The 23,002-nt window shown below is 42.7% G+C and overlaps 2 protein-coding genes and 1 non-coding gene across 8 annotated transcripts in view; 1 reads left to right on the top strand and 2 right to left on the bottom strand.

Annotated features, from left to right (window-relative positions):
• Positions 1–12,065: 12,065 nt before the first annotated feature.
• On the bottom strand, positions 12,066–21,491 carry LOC143974599 (heterogeneous nuclear ribonucleoprotein D-like). 5 transcript variants are annotated; one of them, XR_013272251.1, is made up of 9 exons: positions 21,326–21,488; positions 17,122–17,311; positions 16,186–16,347; positions 15,618–15,749; positions 15,399–15,525; positions 14,270–14,434; positions 13,233–13,324; positions 12,771–12,874; positions 12,066–12,309 (listed from the first exon to the last, which is right to left on the bottom strand). XR_013272251.1 is itself a non-coding variant. In XM_077476163.1 (8 exons), exons 1-7 carry the CDS (start codon positions 21,400–21,402, stop codon positions 13,254–13,256), a joined length of 903 nt encoding a protein of 300 aa, XP_077332289.1. In that variant the 5' UTR covers positions 21,403–21,491; the 3' UTR covers positions 12,066–12,309; positions 13,233–13,253. The 5 variants fall into 5 exon arrangements, 3 of the variants coding, with proteins under 3 accessions (XP_077332289.1, XP_077332288.1, XP_077332287.1); XR_013272252.1 differs by having other exon boundaries at positions 12,066–12,305; XM_077476163.1 differs by lacking the exon at positions 12,771–12,874 and having other exon boundaries at positions 17,122–17,290; positions 21,326–21,491.
• On the bottom strand, positions 17,677–17,798 carry LOC143980032 (small nucleolar RNA SNORA15). The gene has a single exon (XR_013274179.1). It is a non-coding gene; the product is annotated as a small nucleolar RNA SNORA15 (small nucleolar RNA).
• A 146-nt stretch (positions 21,492–21,637) lies between the features above and the next one.
• The window catches only part of ENOPH1 (enolase-phosphatase 1), a 75,723-nt gene continuing 74,358 nt past the window's right edge, over positions 21,638–23,002 (top strand). Inside the window, exon 1 of one of the 2 annotated variants that reach the window (XR_013272253.1) lies at positions 21,638–22,016. Coding sequence is in view for 1 of the 2 variants with exons in the window: in XM_077476164.1 (XP_077332290.1) it covers positions 21,933–22,016 (84 nt within the window). In the remaining variant the exon portion in view is untranslated. The remainder of the gene's footprint in view (positions 22,017–23,002) is intronic. The other variant, XM_077476164.1, reaches the window with a different exon arrangement.

The raw sequence follows: 23,002 nt of genomic DNA, 5'->3' as shown, positions 1-23,002 counted from the left end.
GTGTCATTTCACATATGCCCATGGCATGTGTGAGCAATATATCATTTAGTGACAACTTTGTGAAAAAAGAAATAAATAAAAGTTTGTAATATTCCCGCAACTTGTGGCAAAATATAAAATATTCCATGGACTCAACATGCCTCTCAGCAAATAGCTTGGGGTGTCTACTTTCTAAAATGGGGTCATTTGTGGGTGTTTTGTGCCATCTTGGCATTTTATGGCCTTCAAAACTGTGATAGGTAGTGAGGAGTGAAATTACAAATGTACGCCCTTAGAAATCCTGAAGGCAGTGATTGGTTTTCGGGGCCCCGTACGCGGCTAGGCTTCCAAAAAGTCGACCACATGTGGTATCCCCGTACTCAGGAGAAGCAGCAGAATGTATTTTGGGGTACAATTCCACATATAACCATGGCATGTGTGAGCAATATATCATTTAGTGACAACTTTGTGTAAAAAAATAATAATAATTTTTTGTCATTATTCAATCGCTTGAGGCAAAAAAATAAAATATTCAATGGGCTCTACATGCCTCTTATCAATTTCCTTGGGGTGTCTACTTTCCAAAATGGGGTCATTTGGGGGGGTTTTGTACTGCCCTGCCATTTTAGCACCTCAAGAAATGAGATAGGCAGTCATAAACTAAAAGCTGCGTAAATTCCAGAAAATGTACCTTAGTTTGTAGATGTGACAACTTTTGCGCAAACCAATAAATATACAGTTATTGACTTTTTTTTTTTTTTACCAAAGGCATGTGGCTGAATACATTTTGGCCTAAATGTATGACTAAAATTGAGTTTATTGGATTTTTCTAATAACAAAGTAGAAAATATCATTTTTTTAAAAAATTTGCGGTCTTTTTACGTTTATATCGCAAAAAATAAAAATCGCAGTCAGTCAAATACCTTTAAAAGAAAGCTCTATTTGTGGGAAAAAAGGACGCAAATTTTGTTTGGGTACAACATTGCATGACCGCGCAATTACCAGTTAAAGCAGCGCAGTGCCAAATTGTAAAAAGACCTCTGGTCATTGACCAGCAAAATGGTCCGGTCTGAAAGTGGTTAAGAAAAAAATAGCAAGTCGTCCAGATAAGGAATCACTGAGAATCCCTCTAAGCGTAGGGGCACCAATGCTTTGGCCATTATTTTCATGAACACTCTTGGGGATGAAGGACAGGACGAATGGGAGTGCCCTGAATTGTAGATGTACTACCTTGTTCCCCTCTTTCAGCGCTAACCTCAGGTATTTCTGTGATCTGTTGGAAATAGGAATGTGGAGATAAGCATCTTGCAGATCTATTGAAGCCATGTAGCACCCTTGATTCAGGAGGTTTCTTACAGAAAAGATGGAATCCATCCGAAACCTTCTGTACTGTACTGACTTGTTCAGCACTTTGAGATTTAGAATGAGGCAGAACTTTCCTGAAGGTTTCTGAACCAGGAAAACATGCGAGTAAAAACCCTGGAATAACTCCCCTGTTAGGACCAGAACAATGACTCTCTGAGTTTTCAGTTCCTGAATTAGAGACTTCATGGCGAAAGCTTTGACCGGATCCCTTGGGACGTTTGTCATCAAATCTTTTTGGAAGTTCTTCCGTATACTCTATTACATATCCCTGAGAGAGCATGTTCACAATAAAATGGTTTGGAGTGATGGCTCTCCACTGAGGAAGAAACTCCTGGAGTCTTCCCCCGACCGTAAGGGGAGTGCCATTGTGTTTTTCCAGTGGTCGTAGGAGGATTGAGGAGCACTCCACCCCTACTTTTGGGTTTCTGTGTTTTTCCTTCCTGTTGCCCTTTTTGGGGTCGAAAAAAACGCCTACGGGTTTGCACCTGTTTCTTCTTGGCCGGAAACCATTTATTTTTGTCTGCCATACAGTTAAGAATAGACTAGCTCTGAGCCGAACAAAAGATCTCCCACAAAGGGAATACTACACAATCTATTCTTAGATGCAGCATCCCCTGGCTGCGTTTTTAGCCACAAGGCCCTCCTTGCAGAACTAGTTAGTGCTGCTGATCTGGCTGTAATGCGAATAGACTGCTGAAGCATCCGCAATATAGGATATTGCTGCAGATAAAGTTGAAAAGGAGTCTAGTATCTCCTGTTTTGGGGAATCTGCTGTAATGTGCGCCTTCAACTGGTTACCCCAGTGATCTAAAGTCCTTGTAGAGCTGCAACTAACGATTAATTTTTCTGTCGACTAATCTATCGATTATTTTTTTCGATTAGTCAACGACTATCCGATTATTATTTTTTATGAATCTAGTGTGTTCTTTTTGTGATTAGATAATAATCCTTTGGATAACTTTACAAAAAAATGATACGTACAACTTCTAATATAATATTTCAACTTTTATTACATTTTTTCCAAAAAGTACTTCAATGTGGTAAAGTTTTTACAGTATAAAAAAGTGCCAAAAATAAAATGTAAACAACACTTTAGCATCAGGCACCAATAATGGCATTGCCATTAATTCAGAGCCAGAAGCATTAAAAAATACCATATAAAAAGCTACAAAAGCACTGCTGCTCTGCACTGCTGCTCAACACTGTGTACGAAAGACATAATATACAAAAATAAAGTGCCCAAAAATAAAAGGTAACGCTTTAGGGCATGAGGCATGAAAAATGCCATATAAATTCTGCCTAACACTTTGCAAAAGATGCATTCAGAAGGCATTGTGTGTTAACCTTACTACTCAACCACACATAATGCCTTCAGAATGCATCTTTTGCAAAGTGTTAGGCAGAATTTATATGGCATTATGCCTCTTGACCTAAAGTGTTGTTGTTTAACACCACAAAAATGACTCTACAATAACACTATGTATTCAATCAATGATTACAATTACATAGTGTTATTGTATGTTGACCAGCAGAGTGCGGATTGAGCAGTATTTTTGTGGTGTGTTACTTTAATTGTAATGTAAAACATACATAGTTTTCAAGGAGGCGGAGCCATATCCACAAAAGCACTGCTGCTCTGAGTCTGAACTGCTGCTCAACACTGTGTGCAAAAACACAAGTGCCAAAAAATACAAGGTAACGCTTTAGGGCATAAGGCATGAAAATGCCATATAAATTCTGCCTAACACTTTGCAAAAGATGCATTCAGAAGGCTTTGTGCATGTGCAACAAGAACACAGTCATGAGTGCAAAAGGTTGGGGGCCTGTGTTACTTCCTCCATTGCAATGCTATATTTTAGCATTGCAATGGAGGAAGGTTAGCATATCGACATGCTCTGATGTTAGGCTTGCTCTTTTTTTAGTCACAATGTTGCCAACAACTGAGAAAAGCCTTTCAGATGGGGTTGATGTTGCAGGCACAGACAAGTAACTCTTTGCCAGCATGGCCAAGATGGGAAACCTCTTTTCATTTTCCTTCCGCCATTTCAGCGGATTTTCTTCCTTTGGAATAGCCTGCTCACTGAAATACATGTGTATCTCATTCTGCACAACTTCACTGTGGGTTTCTTGATCTTGGATGTTACCAGTGTCATCCTCGCCATTACTGTGGTGATCATCTGAATCTGAAGAACCGAGCAAAGTGTCTAAAAGAGACACTTGCCTCTTCTCAGGAAATGTCATGTCTGCACTGGCTGACCGTTGTTCCTCACATCGATGTTGCGTTGGCTCTTCCTCATATCTTCTTTTCACTTCAAGAGCTTGGACCTTGAGGAGAACTTTTAAACTGTCCTCTGCTGGCAGGAATTTTAGTTTGCGGAATCTGGGGTTCAGGGCTGCTGCAATAAGACATATATTTTCTCCACCATCATCTCTGAATTTAGTTTCCCGCTCCCATCTTGAGGTCATCTCCTGTGCAGCAACACTTTGGAAAGCTTTGACTGCTGCTGTCTTGCAAATTGTGTTCTGTATGGATTTCTGGAGGCCCTTTACCAGAGGAGGGAGAGCGGAAGCAGTCACATAGGACTCTCCACTCAAGAAAACAGTAGCACACTCAAATGGCTTCAGGACTTGTTCCACTTTCTCAAGTAAGCTCCACTGATCATGTTTTAAATCCAGGAAGCGCTTCCCTCATGGTGTGACATCAGGATCGGAAAGAGTTGCAGTCACAGGCCACCTCAAGCAGGCGGCTGCTCATGTGTAAAGTACTGTTCCATCTTACGGATACATCATTTATTAGTGCATGCTCAGGGGTAACCATTTGTTGCTGCTTTGCTTTAAGCTTTGTAGTGGCCAGCTCACTTTTTTTTAAATGTTCCACGAGGCACTTTGCAGCCCTCAGGGTCTTGCTGATCTGGGGATCCCTCAGGGCATGGTTGACAACTAACTGCAATGTATGACCAGCACACCTGAGAGAAGAAAAGCCATGCTTTTCTGCCAAAATGCGCAGAGCAGCGACAACATTTGCAGCGTTATCATGGACAACTACATTTACATTGGCCATGGATATCTCAAACTTTTCAGCTGCTTTTTTCCACCCAGTTAGCAATGTTTTCAGCTGTGTGCCGATCTTCAAGTGGCATAGTGGTCAGATTGTACGATGTAAGATTCCAGTCTTTATTGATGAAGTGGCATGCGACACCCAAGTATGCCTCTGTGGCAATGGTGGTCCATGCGTCTGTGGTGAGAGCTATTTTTGATTTCACATCTTTGAGTGACGCTTTCAAAAATTTTCCTCCTATTTCTTCTCCATCAGTTTAGTGAAATGGGACCTGGAGGGAAGCGTGTATCCTAGGTAAAACCTGTTGATCATCTCACAAAATCCTTGACCGTCTACAATGGAAAGAGGTCTCATATCTTTTACAATCATGTTGAGTATGCTATTGGTATATGCAACGGCCATTTGGGGTGTGCAAACGGTGACATCCTTTTTATGGAAGAACTACTCCTGTACAAAGCTTTGCCTCTTCCTGAGAAAAAAAAAAAACACACACAATAATAATTAACATTTAGGAACCTGAACCAAGTTTAACCAACATGAAAGCTCAATGCTAATAATGTACTTGTACTGTGTATTTAAAAGAGGGTACGGGTAGGGTAGTAAATGTCTGTCTGCAATTAAATAAATTAATATTATATTGTTGCTGCTCTGTGTATTGGAAGAAAAGCATGGCATCTCTTCTCTCAGCTCATACATTGCAGGAAGTTGCCAAATTCAATGTCATTGTCAACCATGCCCTGAGGGATCCCCAGATCAGCAAGACACTGAGGGCTGCAGTGCAAAAAAGTGCCTTGTGAATGTGAAACATTTAAAAAAAAAACATGAGATGGCCACTAAAAAAAAAGAAATTGGCAAAGCAACAAATATGTACCCCCTGAGCATGCATGAATAATGATGTATCTTACTTACTAGCAGCATGAGCATATAATATATTAATAAATATTGACCACAAAATCTTCCATTGTCTCCCAAAACGAACAAAATACTAGATAAGTAGTACTTACAAAGATGGCTCGTCCGTTTGAGGCTGTAGTGCGCCAGGATGTTTTCTTCTGAGGTGCTCGTGCATCGCAGTACTGCTGCAGTGGTACACCATTTCATCTGGCCTCTGTTTAAAGAATTCCCATACCTTTGAAAGTCGTGGTCTGGCTTTTCGTGCTGCATCTGAACTTTTTTCCCCATTCCCAGGAGCATCAGCAGCAGCCGCCATTACCGCCATTTACCCGACGGCAACCCGGCGTCTATGGCATTCACGCACGTCGACGTATTTTCGTAGTCGACGCGTCGTGGCAACTCTTAATTCCTTGCAACACAAGTTGTTGGCCTTGCCGGTTTTAGATTATTCAGCACCGACTGCCAGGCTCTCTTAAGAAGCAGGTCCGTCCTTTTGTTCATGGGTTCCTTCAGCGAGACCATATCTTCAAAGGCGAGGTCTGTAGATTTGAGATCTGAGAAAAGGTAGAATCCAATTTTGGTACTTTGTTCCAAATAAAGTCTGAATTATCCTTAAAAGGGAATTCCTTTTGTGAGCCCTGGAAAAGAATGGCTTTTTCTCAGGTTCCAACCACTCTTTTTTTTAATCATATCAGAGAGGATTGAATGAACTGGAAAGGTAATGTAGGGAAAGTTCCTTTTTTTTCCCTCCTCTATCCACTAGGTTCCCCTGAGGGCCCTGGCTCCTCTATTAGGTTTGATCTGAATGCTTGAAAGGTAGCCCTGAGTTCATCCTTTATGGTTTTAACCAAATCACCACAGATGGATGGAGACTCCTCCCTGACCAGATTTGCAATGCAAGCTGCACAAAGCGTTTTAGCCCAAGCTTTGCTCAGCTTTTCTTTGCAGACGGGGCACCTTCTCTTAACTGGTATGACAGCACTTTTGGCCTGGACAAACAGAAAAAAAAAAGACAAGGAAACCATGCTAAAAATAAATACGACATATCGCAAATAAACACCCAGGCGCACTTAGGAAGTAACCATACCTCCTTGTGCCCAGCAAGCCATCACCACAACCACCTAAGATCCCCCACTGCTAAACAGTAATGTAGTGTGCCTTAACTGGCAGCAGCTATTCCCAGGGAGATGGGGGGGTTGTAGGTTTAGGGGAGAGAGGGTGAATGAATACTCCCCCCACAGGAGAAAACGCTGTTTCCTACCTTAGCCTTGCCTGGCTTGCCCCTTATCCACTGTATCACTATCCATTGCTTGCTTGCGGACACATGGTGAACAAAAACGCTGGTTCCCAGGTTTGAAAACGCTGCTGCGCCAACCCAGAACTTTACGGCACCAGGTGACCCTGCTCTCTCCCCCTGCTCTTTGCTGCCGGAAATGACAGCATGCACCGACCCGGAAGTACCGCCCTTCCCATTCAGGACGCGGCCAAAGCACTCCTCGACCAGAGAACAATGGCAGTCGCTATCGCTCCATCCCGCGATACAGCATCGGTGGGAATAACAAAACACCGCTGCCGCCTGTCTGAAAATAAAGTGGGGAACGGTACAGCCGGTCTTACAGGCTCTCCCCGAGCACAGAAGAGGGAGAGGGAGCCCACGGGACTGTTCAACAGGAGGATCAGTCTCTTTAGAAAAAGACTCAACAGGTGAGAACCGGTGTCTCCCAGGAAAGCTCTGAGAGATCATGGCTCCCACCAGAGGTGTTCCTCCGGCTGGAGGAAACAAAAAACTGATGGAAACTACGTGGAGGCCTCCTTTTAAAGACTTGACTGATGAGGTGTTTCCTGTGGTTGGAGGAGCCATGATCTCTCGGGTGCTGTCCTGAAAGACGTTTTTGAAAAAATTTGATTTTTTGTACTCACTGTAAAATCCTTTTCTCTGTAATTCACCGACTGACACAGCTCCTCTTAGCCATTGGGTTGTTACGCCACCTTTAGGAGAAGACTAGGCATAACATGTTATGAAAAACAGAACTTTTAGTTCTGCCCAAGGGGCGGTCCCTTAGGTAACAACCCCCCAAGCCTGCCATGAAGCCATCAGTACGTCAACAAGCAGTGTAACGGAAAGAAAATTACGAGGGGCGGGTGCGGTCAGTCGGTGAATTACAGAGAAAAGGATTTTACGGCGAGTACAAAAAATCCCATTTTCTCTTATATTCACCGACTGACACAGCTCCTCTCTTAGCCATTGGGACATCCCCAAGCAGTGCCAAAATGAGGGGTGGGAAAACAGCATAAAAACGTCATCCACCATGGCAAGTGGGAACTAGTATGAACTTTACCCACAAAACAGCGTATGGCAAAAACACCACAAAAACCAGGGCGCTCCTCAACAGAGAGACCCTCACCTTCAAACTGCACTAAAAACTGCAGTAACAAATGCAATAGTGCATTAACTTGAAGGTACTGCGTGTTTTTACCCCCAAAAAAATAGAAAAAAGGAAAAATTGCATATGCAATTGCAACTATACAGCCGCCTGAAAACTTTGCAGCCAAAACAGGCATCAACCGATGCACTGACATCTACCTTGTAGCATTTTGTAAACATGTGGACAGACGACCAGGTCGCTGCCTTACACACTTGAGCGACAGACGCTTGATGTCGGAAGGCCCATGACGTTCCGATTGCCCTCGTAGAGTGGGCCGTGACTGGAAAGGGGGGCACCTGCCCCTTCAAGGCATAGGCTTGTACTACAATCTGCCTGATCCACCTGGAAATGGTGGCCGACGAGACCGCCATGCCTTTCTTTGGACCAGCCACTGAAACAATCTGACTTCCAGAAGGGAGCCGTGGCAGACAAATACACCTTCAGAGCCCGAACCACGTCCCAGGGCATGAAGGGCCACCTTCTTAGGATGTGCCGGCTTAGGACACAGATGGCAACACAATGTCTTCATTGATGAGAAACGCCGAGACCACCTTCAGCAGAAAAGGTTGCGGACGCAACACCACCTTATCCTCGTGGATAACCAGAGAGGGCGACTTGCAGGACAAGGCGCCAGTTCCAAAACCCTCCTGGCCGATGTAATGGCCACTAGAAAAAACACTTTCTGGCACAGTCAACAGAGGGATCTCTGATATTTTCAAATGGCGGTTTTTGCAGTGCCGATAACACCAGGTTCAGATCCCACAGGGGTAACGGTGGACGCACCGGAGGAACTACACTTCAGACCCCTTGGACAAAAGTGCTCACTAGAGAGTGAGATGCCAGGGGGTCACTGAAAAAAAGAGCCAAAGCAGACTGTCCTTTTAAATGGTGCTCAAAGCCAATTTCTGGTCTACTCCTTGCTGAAGAAACAGCAGGACCCTGGATATAGAAAAAGAGCGCATATGCCATCCTTTTTCCTCACACAAGGAGATGTAGGCCTTCCAGGTACGATGATATATCTTCCGAGAAGATTATTTGTGCTCTCAGCATAGTTGGGAATCACAGAGTCCGAAAGACCTCGGTTCCTCAACACCTGGCTCTCAATAGCCATGCCGTTAAAACCAGCGATGGTAAAGCAGGATGGAGAATTGGATCTTGAGACAGAAAGTCTTCCCATAGGGAGCGTCTGCCACCAGGCGCACTATATCTGCTTACCAGGGAAGCTGGGGCAATCAAGATTACTGGGATCCCCTCGGCCTCCACTCTGCGAAGCAGACGTGGTAACAGTTTCAGTGGAGGAAAGGCATAGATCAGCTGGTACCGATCCCACGGAGCCACCAGCACGTCTGCCCACAGATCTCTTGTCCTGGACACAAATCTCTGCACCTTCCGATTGAGACAGGAGGCCAGAAGATCCACGCCTGGTATGCCCCACCACAGGCACAGTAGCCTGAACACCTCCGGATGCAACGGCCATTCTCCTGGGTCCAGCATCTGGCAACTTAAATAGTCCGCCTGCCAGTTCTCCACTCCTGGGATGTAAATGGCCAACAGGGCTGGTACATTTTGCTCTGTACACCGAAGTATGAGCGACCTCCAAACTTGTTGTTCCTCCTTGGTTGACGTATGCACAGCTGTGGCGTTGTCTGACTGGATCCTGATCAGACACCCTCGCAGTCTTAGCGACCATGTGGAGAGGCATAGCCTGATTTCTCTCAGTTCGAGCAGATTGATCGGCAACTTTGATTCCTCCGCCGACTGAACTCCCATTACTCCACCCCCCCAGCCTGATAACGGCTGGTGTCTGTTGCGATTACTGTCCATTTCAGAGGTAGGAACGACATCCCAGACTGAAGTCCTGGGGACCTCAGCCACCAGAGCAGGGAATTCCTGACTAACTTGAATCTGCCAATCCAGGGACAATGGAGATTTGTCAAAATCTCCTTCTGCAGGACTCGTGTGGAACTGGGCATACATTACTGCCTCAAAAGGAGGCCACGAGTCCCAGGACTCGCATACAGAAGCGTAGCGACAACCACAGCTCAGAGTCTGCAGCTTGTCTGAAGGGAGAAACACTCTTGCTTCCATGGAGTCCAGCAGTAAGCCTAGGTACTCTAAATGCTGAGTCGGCACGATCACTGACTTATTTAGGAAGAACAGCCACACAAATTTCTGCAGGGTCCGTATGGTGATCGCTACATTCTCTAACGCGGGAGATGCTCAGGATTAGATCATCTAGGTATCCCACATTTCTGTAGCAATGTCAAAACAGGAGCCAACACCTTGGTAAAGACTGGGGGGGGCTGATGCTAAACCAAAAAGGAGAGCAAAAAAACTGGTAGTCGGCCCACCCTAAAGTCTGAAAGAAGGTAAACTGGCCCTTTGTTTAGAAAGTTTGGAGACCCCTGCCTTAGACACTCCCAGTGTCCAGCACCTGAAGATGGACTATAACCCACCTAGTAATTACTATGGCTGTGTCCCGTGATGTACAATTAAAGAAATACACCTACAATAAACAATTAGACATTATTTCTTTGCAACTGGGCAAAACTTACAAAATCTGTGGGAGATCAAATTTGACGCTGGTGACTTATTTTTTAGTGTTATGAAACTTGGTAATCTGCCCCCCCAAGCTTATAAATCTTTACATTAAAATACTGCCACTATATACTATGGTCATGTGATAAACTGCAGCCTTTCCAGGTAGGAGCAGATTTACACTACTTTTTAGTTAAAGCATGGAGGGAGGGACTGGGTTGTGATTTAGGATCTGTATACACACCCACATGTGTGGTGTCATATGTGATCAGAAAAGCTCAGCGCAAGACAGAATGGTCTTATTATCTGGCCTTGCCAAGAGAGACCCTGCATAAGGGGAGGATCTGGCGATACAGGATAAGAGCCTTTTACACAATTGAGGATTAATCCCCTCAAGTTTCACAAGCATATACCAATTGTACTGTTGTGGGTTTAGTAACACTTCCAAAATAGTTTCACAAAAAAAAAAAAAAAAAAAAAAAAAAAAAAAAAAAAACACACACACCTTAATACCTTGGCCTGTATTTTCTAAAAAGGGGCCCATTTGTACTGTTCTGGCATTTTGCTGTCAAGTACATCAGGATTGATCTATATACACACACACACACACCCCCCACCCCTCAGTTTGTGGACTCCAACTTAGTCATACAGATGTTATTTTTAACCAAAGAAATTTAGTAGTATACATTTGGCCCAAATTAAAATCAGTTACAAAGCTTTTCTTCAGAATGTTTGGTTTTCAAAAAAAGGTTAAACACCACCAAAAGAAAGCTCTATTCGTGTGAACTAAATTCCTATGGTTAGTGTTGCATAACTGCACAATTACCATTCAAGGGGGACAGCGCCTGCATTGAAGTGGTTAAAGGAAACTGAAAGTATTTTACTTGTAGCCACACAGGTCAAAGGGTATTTTATGAACTATGTGCATCTCCAAGGAGACAAAGCTTTTGCCTTTTGCAGTGTTCCTCAGTGTACAGAATTAAATGCTGTATGCACAATTTTAGTACAGGCTTGCAGAAATTCAAAATTGATCAAAATTGAGAGCCTGCAGCCAGAGGGTTTCAGACAGTCGCAGGTAGAGTCAATGAAAGTGTATACACCAAGTTATGTTATCTGTATGAAACACTCATGTGCTCTACAGGAGTTAAGGGTTATCTTGCATGTCAGTGTTCTTTTGCTTTTCATTTCAAAACACATTTACCATTCAGAAGCCATCTAAAAACCACACAATGCAAAGACTCAGGCCGACTAGTTTCCAGCAAGACTTCTGTACAACTGCAGAACAGTAGCATCTTGTATAACAGTATATTACAGCACATGAAGCTGCATCAGTAATATTTGGGCAGCTTGGCCCAAGCAAGACTAAAAAGTCAATAAACCTGGAATTCCACTTTAATGCAAAAACATTTATAGTCATCTGCACAATTAAGCAGTTGTAGAGAATTTCACTGTTACTAGGGCAATTTAACCTTTGACGTTGTAGGTGTAAAGAGGAACATCTGAGTGAAGTGACCTGCGCAGTAAAAAACGTTGCCACTTACTGCTCAATTCACAGGGCATTTTCTGAAAAGTATTAACTGCATGGCAAGGGGATCCTTGGTCAAAATTTACAAACTGCATCAATTCCATTGAGCTCAACAGCACAGGGGTGGCCAGTGGTTGCAGGACTTAGGCTGCTGTGTACAGGGTGGTTTACTGACATTTTATGTGCAGCTGCTGGCATTCTAACAATGAATGTAAGTATATCTTTCACAACCATAATTTTTTAAAAAATTTTATTATAAATCACACTGGACACACTGCAGTGAATGTCACAAAATTACATTTTATAAACATAAAATTAGGGGTAACATAAAATCACTGTATACACAGATGAAGTGGACAGATCATGGTTTAAAAAAAAAAAAAAAAAAGTGGGGGGGGGGGGGGGGCAGATGCTATTTACATCAGGACACAAGTGTGTCCTGTACACAAAGTCCTCATAAGAGAAAATTGTAAACTCCCAGTCTGGATGAAAGCCTCCTGTAGCCGATCCTTAGCCATAGCTACCTAAAAGACAGACATGTATTAGTTTTTTTGGCAAGATTAGCATTGCATAGCCCATTTTAAAAAAAAGCCTAAGAAAAATCTTATGCATAGTCATATCCTTTGCTAGGCATTTAACCCCCAACTAGTTTCAAGTCTACAAATGAAAGAAAATAATATATATAATTAAATTATGTACATATAACCATAGAAAACATTTCACCCTCCAATTAAAAAAGTCCTCTGCAGATTTCACTAATAGCTATAAAGAAAGGAAGTAAACATTAATCCTAAAAATAAACAAAAGCTCTGGATACATCCCTTTAAGAAAAGCCATTAAGCTGTGAATTCATTTACTTTAAAAATGCCTGCAAAACAATTAATGAACGTTAACAAAAAGACTTTGAAGGTTAAGAAGCAAAGTCTGAAGTAGTTTTTCCCAGTTTAATCTTTACGCTGGTACATGAAGTTGGAAGAGACCATACCACAGGACAGCGGTTTCTGGTGTACGCCTTGCACTCTGCCCACAACGTGCGACCCCAGAGATAGACGTGGTCAGGGTGACACACGGCCTGCAATGAAGTTCCCGCTGGCGGGTACAAACAAGGTATAATGTCAGAGTTAGAAGACAACATTCTTCTTTACCTTAAGTTGTACCCATTTCAGTACTTTACCTTTGTATTTACTTTAAAATAAATTTGCTTATTTATTCCTTAGTTCATCTGGCATAAAAAGACCAGATTACACGAATTTAAAGAGTTTAAATAATAGGGAAAAATACTCAAGGTTCGTCTTTAAGTTAAAGCTCTAAAAAAACACTATGCAATACAATTAACAAAGCTGTTCACAATTTAACATTTATAAAAAGGAGTCCACACAGATAAAATTTCTCTTTATTACGTTTAAGTCTTAAAAAGTTTAAAATCTCCATTCTGCTTTATACATACCTGATGCAATTGTAAAAGCCATTAATAAGGCTGATAGTTATTTAGGTGACTTCCGCCTCCTCTAGATGCCTTGCCATATGTGCTTTGCTGGCCTGCAGCAAAACAAGTTAAAATATAAAAATATTAGAGGTCAGCAACATCTTGAAGGTTACGTTAGACAGTTCAATACAAAGCAATGAAACAGCAAGTTGAGGGGAGCCAAAAAATAAATATAGTATAAAAAAAAAGTGCGCTAGTGTTAGAACATGTCTACTATGGTTTGTCTTTAAACACCCAATTCTTAACTTGCCTGCAATGTACTGTGGGCAAGCAGCAGCTTACCCATATGTTGCTGCCTACTTCCAGGTTTGGGGCACGCATGTGTGCACCCCTGCCCAGCTCCTGCTGTGATTGTACACAGCTGGAGCTTGTCAGCAGGTCCCAGCCAATGATTCATGGCCAAGAGGGAGTGATCTTTCAGCTATCATCCCTAGATGTTAACCCTTCCCAGCCAGTATCATTAGTAATATCGCTGATCACTGTTAAGTCAGTGGCAGTTGCCCCCCCAGCAGCAATGTCAGATTGACTGCCGCAGTATTTCAGCCATTAGTATTAAAAAACCCAGTATATACACACACCATAGTTTGTAGGCACTAACTCTCACGCAAACCAATCAATAAAAACACTTATTGGGATTTTTTATATATTTTATTTAATTTATTACAGGTACTTATATATCAAAAACATGTAGAATACATTTTGGCCAAAATTTATGAAGAAATTTGATTTTTTTATAGGATGTTTTATGGGTGAAAGTAAAAAATAGTTTTCTTCAAAATTTTCCGCCTTTCATTTATATCACAAAAAACCCAGTGGTGATCAAATGCCACCAAAAGAAAGCGCCATTTGTGTGGAAAAGTGGTAAATTTCATTTGGTTGGCCGCGCAGATGCCAGTTAAAGTAGCGCAGTGCCAAATGGCAAAAAGATGGCCTGGCCAAGAAAGGGGGAAAAAAAAAAATCTTCCGGAGCTCAAGTGGTTAATAAGTTTTCCACTCACCACTGTAGTCTGTGTAACCTTGATTGTATCCACCATAGTTTCCATAGTTTGAATAGTCATATCCACCATAATTGTTGTACGAGTCACTGTAAGAGTTGTTTCCATAGCCTCCATATCCTTGATCGTAGTAGTTATTGTAACCTTGGTTCCAGTTCTGACCTTGACCTTTAAAAAGGGAATACATACGTTAAAATCACAACAAAAAATAAAAAAAAGCTTAGTTCTCTTCCACTGCAATTTTTACAAAAATGCATGGTTTCAGGTTTTGGAAAAACAGCGTGTGGCCCCTTTTGGGAGATTCTTTCCCATTTCAATCACTAACATTTTTCAAAAATAAGACCACCAAGGTTAACATTTGATGGCAGGTGGCATGTCATAGCTTTGTGGAGCTAGAAATAGGTCATATGAAACTTCCTTCCAACTAAAATAATAAATGGTTGTTACTATGCTCATGTTTCAAGCCTCAGTTATACTGAGAGCCAAATGCCGAGATGTTTTTAGTGGAGTAATGCCTCGCACCAGACTATCAATTGTTATGCGTTCACCTTATGTCACTTAAAAATTCTAGAGAGAATTAAACAGACCACAAACCTGAATTTTCTAGCCTTTTATTCCCAACTAAAGTTTGGCCTGGCTCATACTGCATGCCAAATCACAGTACTTAAGCAATTTCATACTGCTGAATTGTCAGTTTTGATGAAGCCCATTACATTACTTCCCAAGATTCTTTTACGCCTGCAGATTTAACATTCCAGCAAATTCCATCCTTGCTTACCAATGGAGTGGTGGCTGTCTAGCAAGGTTTCTACCTTTCTGGGGAAAGATACTAGATTGACACTGGCTATTTAGCAATCTTGGGTATGCTGCCCCCCCAGACAGCTGATGTCTGCTCACTGGGGTACCTCTTCCATGACCCAGACAGCTGCTTGAAAGTGCATGTTCAAGCAACAATGGACAGAAGGCACATACAACAAAACATATGAATATTTTGTCATCCAGTATTTGAGAGGTCACATCTCAGGAAATAAACTGACAAGAGGATAATCCTTCCCGATAATTTTCTTGACCTAAGGCTTCACTTTTGTTTACACACCACAATTCAATATAGGTTGAAAAGCATTTTATATACCTCCTCTGCCTCTCCCCCTTCCACCACCTCGTCCTGGTGATGCACCTCCTCCTCTTCCTCCTTTTTGTTGTTGCTGCTGTTGCTGTTGTCTGTAGACTTCTTTAGGCTGTGCAACTTTGATTTCACACTGAGAAAAGAAAGTCATTAAACATACAGACTATTGAAAGCCAATGATGTAAAAAAAAAAAAAAAAAAAAAAAAAAAAGTCCATCATCTTACCTTTCCTGAGCCAATCTGGTGATATCGGCTTTCCAACAACTTCTTTACTGGCTCCTCATCTGCATATGTGATGAAACAGAACCCCCTCCTTTCATTGGTCTTTGTGTCCATGGGAAGTTCAATGTTCTCAATCTACAAAAAAAGTTCCAGCAATTTATACCAAAAAACTTTTGCAGGGCCCAAAATGTACTTTGTAACATGCACAGCAAACTTTTGCCAATTAAGGTAAAAGGCAATTGCACCCACACACCTAACATAAGGAAAGCAGACAATAGATTGGCTCTAGCTCGAATTTAAAAATTGAGTTTATGGGCTGTACTACATACGCAAGAAATGAAAACCCCAAAATATACACTAGTTTTACATTTTAGCCAGGGTTTTACTTCGAAAAGATCAAACATGTTTACATATGGTGCATTATGTAAAACCTGAACAGAAGCACACTCCTATACTTTCATATAATCTTACAAGTAATCTTCATGTGCCACTGCTGCCACCCCTGAAATTTACCAGAAAAAAACCTTTGTACAAGTTTCTTCTGGAGCAATAGAATAGTGTGTTTACTTACTTCACCAAAACCACCAAAGTAGTCCTTTATCTGTTCCTCTGTAGTATCAGGGCTTAGGCCACCAACAAAGACTTTCTTGGGAGGCTCCTTGCCTTTCAATGCCTTTGCTCTTTTGGGATCAATAAGTTTTCCATCAAGTTTGTGTTCTTTCAGCTCAAGTACCTGGAGTTTAATAAAAAGCAGATCAACCTGTTACTCTACTGGACAAGTAAAGGGATCAGTCAAGCAAGACTACAGAGACTAAAAGACCAAAATCAAATTTCAGCATTAAGTGAAACATCTCTCCCAATCAACATTTTTAATCCTCATGCTCCTAGGATGTGTAAATAGATATTTACTGGTTTTAAACTTAATTACGTTTCTTCCGTTATTGCCCGTTTTGCCTAGGCAAATGTCATACACCCCAAGAGAGGTTTCCTCAGCCAAGCACACCCTCCTACTTGCATGAGCTAAGGGCAGATGGATTCCAGGAAGTAAAGGCTTTGTGTGCCCTTACTGAAGACAGCAACAAACTAAAGCATGGAGACACTGATGGGGGACTTTGAATAAAAATAAATTAAAGAGTTTGTGGTGTCCTGATGCATCGAAGATCCAATTTAAAGTGCAACTAAATTTCCACTACAAAAACACCCCAGCTAATCTAACTTGGGAGACACAAGCTACCAGCACTCCCCAATCAGAAAAAACAATCTCATATGTTAATTTATTAATAGTAAAAATAGGCTCCTACTAATTATTTTTTAAATGCACTTTACTTGCAATAATAATATGCGCATGTATTGTAGAAAAATGAACTTATCGTTTTAAAGCACTACCCTCACAGAAATTGGCAGTCTTTGCTGAGAACTAGTGTGCTGTCCTTTAGTTAGAAAATGGCAGCTTGTGTCATACTTAAACATTTCACTTTATATGGCAACACTTAAAAAAAACACTTACTTTGTCTACACTTATAGCCTCTTTAAAGAGAACAAATCCAAAACCCCTTGATCGTCCAGTGACTGGATCTGTTTTAATCGTGCAGTCAAGCACTTCTCCGAATCTTGCTAGGTATTCTGTAAGATCTTTTTTGCTCGTGTCCCAGCTGAGCCCTCCAATAAACATTTTCCTTTGGAAGGAGAGAAAAATACTGGAATTAGAAACAAAAAACAAGTTCATCAGCTGCACTTAGGTATACATAGGAAAATCGCATAATTCTGATCAATGCTTTATCTTGAAAGCTTACTTGGCTCCCCCCCATCACAACAGGGCTTGTGCAAAACTAAGGCTAAATTCACACGGATTTGCAGTAAAATGCAGGGAAAAATTTATGTACATTTCCTTTTGTGTGTTTTAACGCAAACTTAATGATCTGCATTTTAATGCAGTTGTAAAATGCAGGTCACCACACTTTAATATGTCCTGTTCACACTACAACGCCACATTGCATTTTTTTATCTAATCTGAGAAGAGACAGAAGTAGAACAAGGAACGCTTAACACACTAAATTAGGAAAACTGTACTCAAGAGTGCAGACATGCTAAACAGAATGCCATAGGAAAGCACAGTTGAAGTTTACTCTAGCATGGTGTCTGACTGCAAAAATCACCACACGATGATGCAGAATTCATCCATGCAGCAACATGTATGCATTTTAAAGCAATGCAGGTCAAGGCAGTGTTGTAGTGTGAACAGTAATACTGCATATTCCCATCCCACTTGTTTCTGGTAGAAGCTCTCAAGGTTTGGGTGCTGCAGCAACAACCAGCTGGATACTGGTTCGTCACAACATAGATATATTTGCCAGCACACCAAGGATCTGCACAAAGTAGCATCCAAGCGGTTAGTTTATTGCATGATCACAACACAAGAAAGGTGCAACATTTGAGTCACGCAGGACCCATTCGTTAGGCATGTCTGATGAAGTGGTCCTTTTTGGACACCACTTTGTGCCGACAAATATCTATGTTGCCGTGTGAAGAGGACACAAAATACATAGTTGTGTATGTGTTGACCTGCATTTTACAAGTGCGTTAACACAGATCAGCACAAGTCAATATGTGTCAAAACATGCATTAAATGGATGCAAATGTACATTTACTGCAATTCAGTATGAATTCAGCCTCAGTGCAGTGTTAAAGCTGAACGCCAGCTTTTGTTAGACTTCACATTTTTAGTGAGTGCCATGTCCCTCACTAACGCGCGAGGCCACTTGATGTGAGGCATAAACCATGTAGCTGAGGATGCATACTGCACTGTGCTCCAGGCTTGGGCCTAGACTTCCTGCCTCACACCAACACAGTAGTGTATCTGATCAGCGCTCGGCCATTCAGAGAAGGCACTGTATTCTAGCAAAGGCTACAAAGCTTGCTCCGATTGGTTGAGTCAGAGGCAGGCTGATGTCAGCTTCAAGGAAGCTTATTCCTTTTTCTAAAATACATTTCCTTCTTTGAATGGCTGAGTGCTGACCAGATAAACCGTTCTGGGTACAAGACATGTCTTGGCCTGGAACAGCGCAGTATGCTGTATTAGGCCACAGCTACTTAACCCCTTCCGGCCAAGCGTACACAGATGTGCGTACGCTGCTCCAGGGGTTATACTGGGATGATGCCCGCACCTGCAGGCATCATCCCGGTACCGTTTTTTACAGCGGACGATTGGCTATCCAGCCATAACCGAAGCGGCTAAAAGCTGCTCAGCTGTTATGCCGGAGGAGCGGGAGGAGAACCCCCCCCCCCCCCCGCTGTTACCAGTGCTCTCGCTCTATCGGGAGCACTGATTCACGATCAGATGCCTCCAGCTGCTGGGGAGGAACTGGAATGATGCCGATTAGTCTCCTAATAGTAAACACGGAAGTGACGTCACTTCCCCGTTAACTCGGCTGCCAATGGCACCGGTTTAAAAAAAAAAAAAAAAAATACACAGTATTCAGAATTGCCGTTTTCAGCGATCTGAATACATTGAAGTGTAAAGGAGAGATTTGAGGTCTTTTAGACCCCCGATCCCTCCATAAAGACTACCTGTCACCACCTATTACTGTCACGAGGGATGTTTACATTACTTGTGACAGCAATGAAAGTGATCAATTTTTTTTTTTTTTACAAAAAAGCTTATTTTAAAATAAAATTAATTTAAAAAAAGGAAACCATCTTGTAAACACCAAATGCCATAAATAGGCTTAGTCGTGAAAGGGTTAAAGTTAATACAGCACTTACAGTGGCCTGTAAGTTTATATAGCACATACAGTTTGGGTCAAGTGGGCCCAAACAAACTTTGCAACATAAAAAAATGGAATTTAGCTTTAACTCATGAAGGTAAGGCTGACATTTTTATGAAAATTAAAGTGGCTGTAAAAGCTGAAGGTTACCCTCATACATTCTGTGCATGAAGGTAAAAACCTTCAGTGTGCAGCTCCTCCCTAATACTTGCCTGATATTGATCCACCGATGTGCACAAAGCCCTATTGGGTTTCTCCCTCCTGATCAGCCAAGATGGAGCAGCAGGTACCATTGGCTCCCGTTGCCATCACTCACAACCAATGAGGTGGGAGCAGGGTCAATCTGCGTTCTGTCTTATGGACGCAGGGAGCAAGCACACACGGGTGACCACACAGCAAGTGACTTGCTACTGGGGCATGCAGCAAGAGTGCTGGCAGAAGATCAGGGCTGCGCAAAACTGCTGCACAGAGCAGGCAAGTATAACTAAAATAAAAACCTGTTCCTTTACAATCACTTTAAGCATTTTGAGTCTTCATTCATGTAATTTCGAAATCAGCAGTACTGGCACCAGTTGACTACATGTTATAATAGGAGCACCCTTACTACAGAATAGAGTAAATGCTAGATGAAGGCTAAATAAGGGAAGCATCTGGGGAGAAATCCATTTGCTTTTGGGAAGATGCTCCTTGCTTTCTCTAGATGCTAGCTCTGGGTCAGAGGTCACAGTAAAAAAAAAATGCCCCGAGGGGGGGTTGGGTTGTATGGACTGGAAAAATCAAAGGCTTAGCTCACCTTTGCAACCAAGTTTCTATGTTACATTCATATGTAGGTTGTAGCATTTAGCATGGTCCCATCCCCCCACCCCCACGAAGTTAGGCATTTTTCGTTTGTAGATGGGTGGAGCCCACACAGCAGCATCATCCATTCACCAGTGAATGGAAAGACTACAATGCCTCCTACCACAAAGGCAGGCGGACCTGTAGCTAACAATGGAGCACATTCAACCAGGGTTTACTTCCTCCAGTCTCCTACTGGAAGCAAAAAACGGTAGAGCCTTTCCATTGCACTCGTGAGTCACTGATCACAGGTACAATTTTTTGCAGGCGCAATAATAAAAAAAAAAAATTATATATATATATATATATATATATATAAAAATGTAATTTTTTTTTCCTCAATGGTGTTTTTTTACATTTTTCCCAGAACATGGGGCTATGGGGCTGATTTAATAGAACTAGAGGCCAAATCATGCTGCAGTTGTGCATGCTAGCCAATCAGCTTTTAATTTTAGTTTGTTCAATGAAGCTTTTCTGAAAAAAACCTGGAAGCAGATTGGTTTCTATTTAGAGAGCTGCACCAGATTGTGCACTCTCCAGTTGTAGTAAATCAACCCACATGACTAAGATTACATGAGAAAGCCTACACAATACAGACACTGATAGAACCCCAATCATCCTTCCAACTGCCAAAGTAAAAACTGGGCGATATTGGAACTGCTTGAGCAGAAGTGCATAATAGCCTTCTTGCTTAGATAAGCTTTTACAATGAAAGATAGAAGCCGATTGGTTGCCATGAGCAGCTGCTCTAGTCCCCGGCTATGCCATAGGCAGTTAAACTAAGCGGTTATAATTAGAAGCTCTATTAGAGTGCGAGCGTCAGCGTATCACGGCTGCATACTTACAAGGGAAGGGAGACGCGCTGACGTCATCCAGTAAGCCAATCAGAAGCAAGCGTGAGATCGCCCCGCCCGTTCTCTTCTTATTGGTTACTGCTGACGACATGCAATTCGGAATGAACGCAAATTTCAACGGCGCCGTTTAACAACGCAGCGGCAGTATAGTCACCCCCCCTGAGGGGGGCAGTAAAAGCCATTCCCCTCTGCCATGTTCCCTCGCTCCCACCACACGATCACCTTCCCACCAAGAAGCGGCGCTCCCCACACTCACCCATCATCTTGCTGGTTTTTGCTGGCGTTGATCTTGGCGCCTTCGGAGTATTCATCCGCGTTACTGTACCCGCTCATGATTTCACCAACGGCTCGCCACGAAACCTACAAGGAAGAGCCCTGACCCGTCTCCGCCACAGACAACAACGGAAAAGATCCTCCCGCAGCCCGCCCTCAGCTTATATATCAGAAGCTGGAGCCAATAGCGGGCCGCCATTCTCGACGCGTCACGTGAGAGCGCTCGCCCTCTATTGGCTGGAAACGGACCAGGGGGAGGAGGCACGACCGGAAGTGGAGAAGGTTGGGCGGGGGCTGCGCAGGGGAGACAAAGGGGGAGCGTGGAAATTGAGGAGAGGAGCTAAGGCCGTGTGCACAAGGCCTGGTTGGGAGGGTTGTGCCTTGTGTATGGTGTGTAAAAGATACAGAAGCGCCCCCTCCGAGCTGTACATCAGTAAGCGCCGCTTACACATACACACAGCGGGGATTAGGCGGGCTGGGAGTAGCCTCGTCCATGTTAGCTGTGAAAGCACATTGATAGGGAGTGCTCCCACTTCCTCCTCCTCACACTGCAGCTTCCGCCTCTCCGCCGCACACACTGCTGGAGAAGCATGGGCTCACTTACCGTGCCGGCCTGTGTCAGCACTGTGCTCCTAGATATCGAGGGCACCACCACCCCGATTACCTTTGTCAAGGTAAGGGATCTCACAGGACATCGATAGCTCTTATGTCTTAAATCACAACCCTTCTCTAATCTACTGGGGGAAAATGGATGAAATCTGGTGCAAACCAATCAGCGTCTAGCTTTAGCTTGTTCAGTTATGCTTTGAAAATAAAAGATTAAAGCTGATTGGTTGCCTCCTGTGTTTGAAAATTCTGTTTCCAGCTGAGTGTAAGCAGCGATGGGGCTCATTCACACGCCCTCCATTGAGCTACATAGATCAGCCCTTAACTCAATTTAAAGGGTAAGTTCACCTATACAGAAAAGCTGGAAAGCAAGCTTCCACTTGGCACCATACTAACGATCTGAAAATCGGGCAGATTGTTCGGATGGAATTTTACTTTTGTATTGTGTTTACAGGCCTTAAAGGTGTTGTAAACCTTCCCATCTCCCCCTGGTCTCGCTATACAGAAGTCCCGTGATCACCTACTGTGACATATTCAGCCGCGGCTTCACCGGTCTGGAATTTGAAATCCCCCTCGGCTTAATCTAAAGCAGGGATATGCAATTAGCGGACCTCCAGCTGTTGCAGAACTACAAGTCCCATGATGCATTGCAAGACTCTTGACAGCCACAAGCATGACACCCAGAGGCATGATGGGATTTGTAGTTTTGCAACAGCTGGAGGTCCGCTAATTGCATAGCCCTGATCTAAAGCCTCGTACACACACTTAGATTTTCAGGCGACCGAAAGTTCACTTTTTGTGGCATGCTAGTCTCATGTCGAAAGTGAAGAGGTTACTCGCAATACGAAAATTTTTGTATGACAGAAGTGACATAATATATTGAATAGTTTTATATGTATCCTTTCCTTTCTGAGCATGCTTAGTCTTGCTCTTACGTATTTTTTTTTCTTTCTTTTGGACGAAAACCGTACTTATAACATGAAAAATCATACCTTGTGTTCACATCTGACAAAAAGTTAATAAGCTGCACATCCAGCTTTTGTCTGATGAAAAA

Source organism: Lithobates pipiens, unplaced genomic scaffold (genome assembly GCF_037356315.1).
Source record: "Lithobates pipiens isolate NorthernLeopardFrog02 unplaced genomic scaffold, aLitPip1_a1.2 Scaffold_13, whole genome shotgun sequence".
Classification (NCBI taxonomy): Eukaryota; Metazoa; Chordata; class Amphibia; order Anura; family Ranidae; genus Lithobates; species Lithobates pipiens.
Note: the sequence above shows the minus strand (reverse complement) of the source record. Positions and strands in the feature narration are given on the sequence as shown.